Source organism: Physella acuta, unplaced genomic scaffold, assembly GCF_028476545.2.
Source record: "Physella acuta isolate Inbredline_101_S28 unplaced genomic scaffold, ASM2847654v3 ptg001366l, whole genome shotgun sequence".
NCBI classification, from domain to species: domain Eukaryota; kingdom Metazoa; phylum Mollusca; class Gastropoda; family Physidae; genus Physella; species Physella acuta.
Window position 1 is genome coordinate 68,627 of NW_026732881.1, and position 9,440 is coordinate 78,066.

General features: G+C 35.0%; 1 protein-coding gene across 3 annotated transcripts in view; it reads left to right on the forward strand.

Annotated features, from left to right (window-relative positions):
* The window catches only part of LOC131927035 (regulator of G-protein signaling 22), a 47,219-nt gene extending 41,647 nt beyond the window's left edge, over positions 1 to 5,572 (forward strand). The window contains exons 29-31 of one of the 3 annotated variants that reach the window (XM_059282690.1): positions 170 to 315; positions 2,735 to 2,749; positions 3,664 to 5,572. In XM_059282690.1, the coding sequence (XP_059138673.1) occupies positions 170 to 315; positions 2,735 to 2,749; positions 3,664 to 3,798 (296 nt within the window). In that variant the 3' untranslated portion in view covers positions 3,799 to 5,572. Of the gene's footprint in view, positions 1 to 169; positions 316 to 738; positions 778 to 2,734; positions 2,750 to 3,663 lie in introns of all 3 variants that reach the window. The other 2 variants (XM_059282689.1, XM_059282692.1) reach the window with 2 other exon arrangements.
* The last annotated feature ends 3,868 nt before the right edge of the window (positions 5,573 to 9,440 follow it).

The window sequence follows — 9,440 nt, forward strand, 5'->3', positions numbered from 1 at the left end:
ATTCTTTTCATAAATGCAATGGCCTAACGCCAAATTTAATTAAATCCTGACTTCCTTACTCTGTGATTCTCGATTGTTATAACTCCTCAATATTTAATACTGACATAACGACTCTGTGACTCCTGACTCCTTGACTCCCTCCTATGTACGATCTACCCTGGTGTTACAGTGACGAAGTACGAGAAGATGTTGAAGAAGCGTCTGGAGACTATAGAGAACTACAAGGCACCCAGCTCCGACTTCAGTCTGCCCTCAATACCGGAAGGGGCGGTGCCGTCTTTTTCCATCTCGCTGTCTGAGGGGGTCAAGTTCAAGGTGAGGATCGGGTGTATTTAGTAGACGTGAGATGGTTGTAGTGTGGGGGGGAGGGGAGTTGTAGACTCGCTGACAGTAGTGTGAACACCACACCACCACACACACCATACACACAAACACACACATTTTATATATATATATATATATATATATATATATATATATATATATATATATATATATATATATATATATATATGGACGAAGGAGAGGGGAATGACTGAGGAAAGTTCTATTAACCAGTTAACATTTAAGCTATTTTAATTGTACAATTTTATTGCCCGATGTGCAGTTTGCTAGCAGTAAGGACGAATTGCTCCTTCCTCAAATTTTTAATAGAATTATTATGACGACAATTGTACATTGTGTAAAAATTGCTCTTTGATCTAGTAATAATAAAAATCTTGTCTTTGTGTATAACAGTTGTATACACCACTTCCCCCTACCCGGGGTCCAACGATCGTAAGAAATGTGTTGAGTTGTTGGTTTTATCTGCCGTGTCTGATCCTAGTGTGTTGAGGACTGTTTGTTTGTGTGTTAGTTAACGGTGTTTTCGTGTTTAACACAGTGTGTTGAGGACTGTTTGTTTGTGTGTTAGTTAATGGTGTGTTGATGTTTAACACAGTGTGTTGAGGACTGTTTGTGTTTGTGTGTTAGTTAACGGTGTGTTGATGTTTAACACAGTGTGTTGAGGACTGTTTGTGTTTGTGTGTTAGTTAACGGTGTGTTGATGTTTAACACAGTGTGTTGAGGACTGTTTGTGTTTGTGTGTTAGTTAACGGTGTGTTGATGTTTAACACAGTGTGTTGAGGACTGTTTGTGTTTGTGTGTTAGTTAACGGTGTGTTGATGTTTAACACAGTGTGTTGAGGACTGTTTGTGTTTGTGTGTTAGTTAACGGTGTGTTGATGTTTAACACAGTGTGTTGAGGACTGTTTGTGTTTGTGTGTTAGTTAACGGTGTGTTGATGTTTAACACAGTGTGTTGAGGACTGTTTGTGTTTGTGTGTTAGTTAATGGTGTGTTGATGTTTAACACAGTGTGTTGAGGACTGTTTGTGTTTGTGTGTTAGTTAACGGTGTGTTGATGTTTAACACAGTGTGTTGAGGACTGTTTGTGTTTGTGTGTTAGTTAACGGTGTGTTGATGTTTAACACAGTGTGTTGAGGACTGTTTGTGTTTGTGTGTTAGTTAATGGTGTGTTGATGTTTAACACAGTGTGTTGAGGACTGTTTGTGTTTGTGTGTTAGTTAACGGTGTGTTGATGTTTAACACAGTGTGTTGAGGACTGTTTGTGTTTGTGTGTTAGTTAATGGTGTGTTGATGTTTAACACAGTGTGTTGAGGACTGTTTGTGTTTGTGTGTTAGTTAACGGTGTGTTGATGTTTAACACAGTGTGTTGAGGACTGTTTGTGTTTGTGTGTTAGTTAACGGTGTGTTGATGTTTAACACAGTGTGTTGAGGACTGTTTGTGTTTGTGTGTTAGTTAATGGTGTGTTGGTGTTTAACACAGTGTGTTGAGGACTGTTTGTGTTTGTGTGTTAGTTAATGGTGTGTTGGTGTTTAACACAGTGTGTTGAGGACTGTTTGTGTTTGTGTGTTAGTTAACGGTGTGTTGATGTTTAACACAGTGTGTTGAGGACTGTTTGTGTTTGTGTGTTAGTAGTTAACAGTGCGTGTTGTTGGTTAAGTGTTTTGAGAACTGTTTGTGTTTGTGTGTTAGTTAACGGTGTGTTCGTGTTTAACAAAGTGTATTGAGATCTGTTTTTGTGTGTGTGTTAGTTAACGGTTTGTTTGTGTTTAACACAGTGTAGAAAACTGTTTGTTTTTTTGTTTGTGTATTAGTTAATGGTGTGTTGGTGTTTAACACAGTGTGTTGAGGACTGTTTGTGTTTGTGTGTTAGTTAACGGTGTGTTTGTGTTTAACACAGTGTGGGGTGATTTTTCATACCTGATATTTTATATATGACATCATATTTTTATGTGTGATTTTGATAAGTATATGTGTGTGTTTTGAACGTTATGTCATTAGTATATAAAGTAATGGTTACATACCGCATCTCAACTTGGCTTTAAAGAACATACATATACACTTTTTGTATATGCAGTTAAATTGAAGAAATCCACATATAAAATTTCAGTATGACCGCTTTAATTAAAACAGCTTACAGTTTAAGTGCACACTAATCATGCTTAATGAAAAAAAAATGGTAATAAACTTTCCACTGAAAAATTTAAATATATATATTTGTACCAGAAACTTTGAGGCTAAATGTGAGGCTATAAATACTCAGTTAATATCATTTATCCCAGAATTCTGTTTGGTTGAGTTAATATATGTGTGCTTACCCTAACTAATATTCTATCTAAACTGTTTCTCTCTTGATAAAAATATGAAACGCTTTACTTTTGATTACTGCAGCCGGTCCAAAACTTTGTAAGTAGATTCTTGTCTTGAAGTTTTTACCTATATGTAGTGTCTTCCATAAACTTCGCGTTTTTGTTGTTGTTTTTTAGTTGCATCAACCACCCCCTGTCCCATCGTCACACACCGTTACTAAAAATAAACCAGGCTGGTTTTCCCTGTCCAAAATTAACAAAAGTCGACAAATCCTTTTTTTTTTTATTTTGAAAGGGGATATAACCTAACGAAGACAATTTCGCCAAAAAGATTAATTGAGTTGTTTCCCTTTGTATATAAATTGCTTATCACTGTGTGAAACAATTTTTTTTTAAACATGTAATTATATTTAAGCTTTAGTGATCAATGTTCATGACATCAATTTTTACACTAAAAACTAAATTTTTACTAGTAATTTTAATGGAGATTAGTTTCTAAAGAAGCATTTTAGCAACTTTTCTTTAAAATGCTAGTGTGACATCATACTATCATAAACACCTTCTTACCTCCCTCCCCCCTCCCTCCCGTTCTCACGTATCGGCAAAAATATACGTCCCACCTCCACTAGGAGTGTGACGTATTTTATGGATGACTCAATTTATGACCATAAAATATTTTTATCACCATCTAAAAGCTTTTTTTTTAAAAGTAAATAGATAAACCGTAAGGAAGGTAACTCTAACGATTTTAAATGTACGCTATATTTATTGTTGTCTCCCTTACTATAGAAACCTATTTTTTTTTTTTTTTTTTTTTTTTTTTTACAAAATTAATTTATATGTAAAAAAAATTAGATTATTCAATTAACCCTTTACACCTACAGTAACGTCAATTTTTTTTCTTCTTGTAATTTTTTTTTTTTAATTTTGCATGAATACTTTAAAAAAGACCTGGAATAACGGTAACTGAAATAGATCTGGAATAACGCCGTCTGCTAATATTTCCTGCAGGATATTGATGAGAGTGTAAACAGCACGCCCGTGCCAGACCTAAAGGACAGGAGAGGAAGCAAGTCTGGGATCTTACTGCCGGAAGGTCAGAGGTCAAGGGGGTCGTCACGCAAGAATTCGTTGGTTGCCAGATAACAAGAGCGTTGATTTAGTTGACCACATGTTGACCACACGTTGACCACATGTTGACCACATGAACAAACCTTGACTACACATTGACCACACATTGACCACACGTTGACCACATAAGCAAACCTTGACCACACGTTTAAAAAAACCACAACTGACCACATGTTGAAAAAAATTAATCACATTTTAACCACAATTACTTGAATGTGATCAAAATAAAATCAGTATCCAAAAAGCATGAATAGGCATCAAAATCGACTTACTTGACTTAGTCCTCTTTGCTCCTTATGGAGCATAAGGCCTCCACCATACCCTTCCATTTTGACCGGTCCCCGGCTATTAATTTTGGAATCTCCCTTGACATCCCTGTTGTCTCAGACATTAAATTACTAAACATTAATTATAATTGATCCACATATTAAAAATTGTAAAATAAAACAAGAAATAAACGACACAATTCAAACCGCCTACAACATGGGCACTAGCTGGCAAGATATTGAACGCTAACTGAACAATGAACATAAAGTTAACACCACCTTAACTTCTCACAATTTCAACCATAAATGGACAACAATTCACCTAATAACGCATATTTGCTTGATTGAAAGGACCAAACATTAACCATTTATTTTTCACACTTTGTGTGATTTAATTACAATGTTTTATTGATCTGTAGAGCTTAATTGCAATGTTTCATCGATCTATAAAACTTAATGACATTGTTTAATTGATATGTATAACGTAACTGCATAACTTGTATATTTTACTGGTATAATTTTGCTGTGTTCAATTAGAAATGTATAGCGAACAGGATTTGAGATTTCTGTTATTTTTTCCTCTCTCATTTCTGGGAAAATTATTTTGACTTTTCCAATATACGCGCTATAAAGTAAAAGTAAGTTAAGTTCTCTTGTTTAATATGACAACACATGGGACAGGTAAAATAGAGTTCAGCTGTTTCTGTGACCTTGGCAAATGATGGGATAGTATGCCCAGCCGTCTTTTACTTTCTGTAACATGAGTTAGGTACCCATTAGAGCTGGTTGGACTCAGGGTAGTTTGAATTGCTTGAACCAGAATTTGAACTCGAGACTTTCGGGTTAGTAGTCTAGCGCTCTACCTCTAGGCCACGCGTTGTACATTAGGGGAGAAAACGTATAGTTTAATTTTAAACATTAGTTTTCCAAAAATATAATTTACAAAACACTAAAATAATTATTTTTTTTTTGTGTTCGCTTTATAACTTTTTCTTTCCAAGTTTAAAAAAAAAAATGTTTTTTTTTTTTAATTTACACATGCAGCATAACTTAAAGCAGTTTGTTTGTGTTCGATTAATATGGCCGTAAAATAATATTATCCCTTTTAATATCCTTTCCATCAACAACAGTTTGTCAAAGAACCGTAACAGCAGATGTGGGTGATTTCCCCTGGGTTTGTCTTTATTTATCCCTCCGTAAACAAATTTTTTTTTTTCGACTTCGTTTTTTATTAGTTTGTCATTTCTCTTGCCGGTTATGTAATTGTAATAGCCAGACAAAATCGATTAGTAATTAAATATCTCTGCAAGGCTAACCTTCGTTCAATAAGGTACTTAAAGTGTCTGCGGTTTTTATTAAAACAATCTGTCTCAAAGAACGCTATGCAAATTTAAAGGGAAAAAAAAAAGTTTTTAAACGTTAATAAAACCACACCATGACTGATATGTTTATATGAATGATATGCTTTGTCGATGTAACCGTTATTTATTGTTTGACAGTTTATATTTTTGAGAATAAATTTACCAGTGTTATTTTTTTTTAAAAAGATGTGTTTGTTATTTCCTGTGTTTTTGCTAAAAACTTGGCCGAACAGGTCCCGCTAAAAAGTGGCGAAACAATACAACAGAGAATTGAATAGTGTATTGTTGAAGAGAGTGCGTATCATCAAAATGGACCCAGAAGTCTTTTTTCTTTCTGGGCACTCTTCAGGGCGGTGGGGAGGGGGGGGGGGGGGGTGGTTCCCTTCATCGGTGTGTCCCCCCCCCCCCCCCCGAACTAATTTTTTAAAAAATCTCTATAGGAGGGTCCTATAGTGTTTATAAAAAAAAATATTTTAACAACTATTTTCCACTCCCGGAAAAAAAATGTCTGAAAGTGACACTTATAAATTGTTGTTGTGTTAAGACTAGAGCTAGGTTTACGATTTGCTTTAGCTGACGATTAGTGCAATTAGTAACGACGTAGAGGTTAAAGTCTCTTCCATTCGATTATATTTACAATACACATTGAGATACATATATATATATATATATATATATATATATATATATATATATATATATATATATATATATATATACTCCCCAAGATCTGCCTAAGTTTATAGATTGTCAAGCTAATGGATGTTATGCCTTGTCTAAGAATTGATGAACTAGTTTTAAAAACGTTATTAATTATCGTTATTAAAAAAATGTACCCATTTTTTTTTTTTGCTTTTTCTACCTCCTCTATAGGCCTTTTTTAGATAATAATAGATTTCTTTATATCGGATGAAAATATGTTTTTTTATTGATGTTTATATTAGGTTGACGTCTATTTACATTCCCTGTGTGCTCTTGTTTTTGTTAAATTAAAAATTAAATTGTCATTAAGTGCTGGCCAAATGGAACTCCACCTTTGATGATTGTATCTTTGATGATTGTATCTTTGATGATTGTACTGTTGAGCTTATCTGATTGAAGATTGTGAGGAAGTTGATTGTTGATCTGCTGGTGATATGGAATAGAGTTAAACAACTGGTGTGGCGGATAGTTTGTGTAACGTGTAAACAAGGAGTGTTCAGGGTGATTAGTATCAGGATAATCTCCTATCATGGTGGCTTGTATCATTACATCCTTACATGCTGATGTTTTAGGTCTATGTATATCAAGTGATGTTATGTTCAGGGTTCTTCTAAAAATGATTTGTAAAAAAAAAAAGTTTTGATCCCCTTTTCGAATGTAATCGTTCATGAGCACACGAAGTAGAGTTGAGCTGTTTCTGTGACATGGGGTATACAAGGATAGTGCGTCGTTATATAACAGTAACGCACAAATTTTACCCCCCCCCCTCTCTCTCTCTCTTCTCACCATAAAACGCACATATTTAACACCCCACCCCCTCCTCCCACCCTCTGCCCTACCATCCTTACCCACAAGTTACATTTTTTTTAAACCATCCATGATCAGTCATGTTTCTGTATTGATCTTATCATTGATCTTATCGTCGTGATTTCCTGATACAGAAGACTGATACGTTGAGTAGCATTGAAATCAACAAGAGGAGACAGGAGTTCGCAGTACTATGTTAGCATACACTCAGATTTAACAATACTATGTTTACATACAGATTTAGTAGTACTATTTTAACACATAGTTTGCTGTACTATGTTAACATACAATCAGATTTAGTAGTACTATGTTAACATACAATCAGATTTAGTAGTGCTATGTTAACATACACTCAGATTTAGCAGTACTGTGTTAACATACAGAGTTAGTTGTACTGTTTTAACATACACATATGTTAACATACACATAGATTAGCAGTACTATGTTAACATACATACAGAGTTCGCAGTACTATGTTAACATACACAATATAATTCTCTGTACTTGTTGAATGTATTTTGATGATCAATATTAGCATTTTTAAGATTATTAAGTCGCAAGGCCTCCTGGGGTTTATGGCTTCTATTCTGTTTTTTTTTTTAAATTAGGGTTCGTCCATAAATGACGTCTCACTATGGAGGGGCTGGATGGGGATTTCAGAAAATGTGACGACACGCTTTGCAATAATTTTAGAAACTTAATTTCACGTTTTATATGCAGGGTACGAGTTATATGTTTGTTTTAAATTGTTAGCGCTTCCATGCTTAATTCAATATGTGGATGTCCACATGGGCCAGAACCACCCCCCCCCCCCCTTCCCCCAGTCCACACGAGTCCACAAAAGTTGATTTTTTTTCACCCCCCCCCCCCTCCTCCGTGTGGACGTCATAAATGTATGACCCCTTATACCAAGGCGTGTATGTACTTAGTTAACTACCGATGACCTAACACCCCGTTTTTAATAAGATTCCATTATTGAATCGAACTAGAAACAGGCGCAAGTCATAGATTTATATCTGCAACATTGATATGGGTTTTTTTTCAAAGAAAGCGTGTCAAATCAAAATAAGGAGAATGCCAAAGTTCTCGAGTTCGAATCCGGGGCATGATAGACCATATTCTATAGTTTGGAGCGGCAGCAAAACAAAACAGCGTCCTCTATTATCATGACTGGCTTATCTTCCAATAGGTAAAAATATAGTACTAAAGCAACTCGTATATATATATATAATGTGTCACGAATCAGCCCTTCGTACTTATCAGACCTATTTTATTACAACACAACATTAAATTGTCGTCATAGTTTACACATCCCATATACAACTTGTTTTCCTCTGGTTCTAATTTGGGGCATCATTTCCAACCAGGATAAGCTATATGTAACTGAGAATATATTCAACACAAAATGTACAGCTAGTTCTTGACCTGCTAAACTTAGTCATTGCAACATGTTTTATTCATATATTTTATTCTATTGTGTATTATAGCTATGTAAATATTATTGCTTTACTCCACATTTTAAAATGCAGTTTTCCTTTATGTCTTTAACATGTAGGTTAATTGTTGTTTTATTAAAATGTTGTTGGAATTATTCTTTTTAAATAACGGTCATTGTGAGAAAAAGGCCTCCGTGTCTATTGTTGTTAACGTTATAAATTTGCTATTATTGTTATTATGATTGTTATTATGATTATTATTGTTATTTTTATTGTTATTATTATTATTTTCTCTTCAGCATTGAATTAGTGAGCGGTTGTGTTTTTTATTTTTTATTTTTTATTTTTTTTCATTTTTTATTTTCACTATCCGTTGCTAAAATGTTAAATGTTGAATGCTGAATATTAAGTTTGACTTGACGCTAGTTCTTGTCAGTTCCAAACCACCACCCCCCCCCCCACCCCCTCCTCACCACCACCCTATAAGAACAATGACACGCTAATTGCACGTGCTCCACTCCTGTTCACAATCAAAGACCGGGGCGGTATCGATACCATCTCCCGCGTCTCCAAAACAAACAGCTTCAAGTCTCCGGTATTTAAACTCTCGTACAGTGTAATCGATTTCTAGATGTGGACAAATGTTTGCGAAGAATAAAAAGAGCATCGACCCGTGTTGGAGGATATAAATCTGTGTTTAACAACCGAGTTTAGACAACATTGACGCTTTGGACAACCTTTTGGCTACAAGTTTCAAGAACGGTATACATCATTACAATCGTTATTCTCTTTTGTATGTAATAGTGACTGGAAATGATGAATGTTAAGACGGGTTCGATACAAAGAAGAAAGGTTCGATACTCTATTTCTTGTGTTTGAGATCCATGACAGTTTTGTTTTAATTTCTGGTAATGACACTGTGGCAGGAAGTACATCATATTGTCAAACAGGATGTGAGGTCATTGTTTCGTACTGGCCGTCAGCACGTGCATCAATAGTTGCGTGAGTGGGGTTCCACACTGCACAAGGTAGAAGTCTCAGAAATATTTGGGTGAGTGAAATTTATTTTTATACATTTTTTTGTT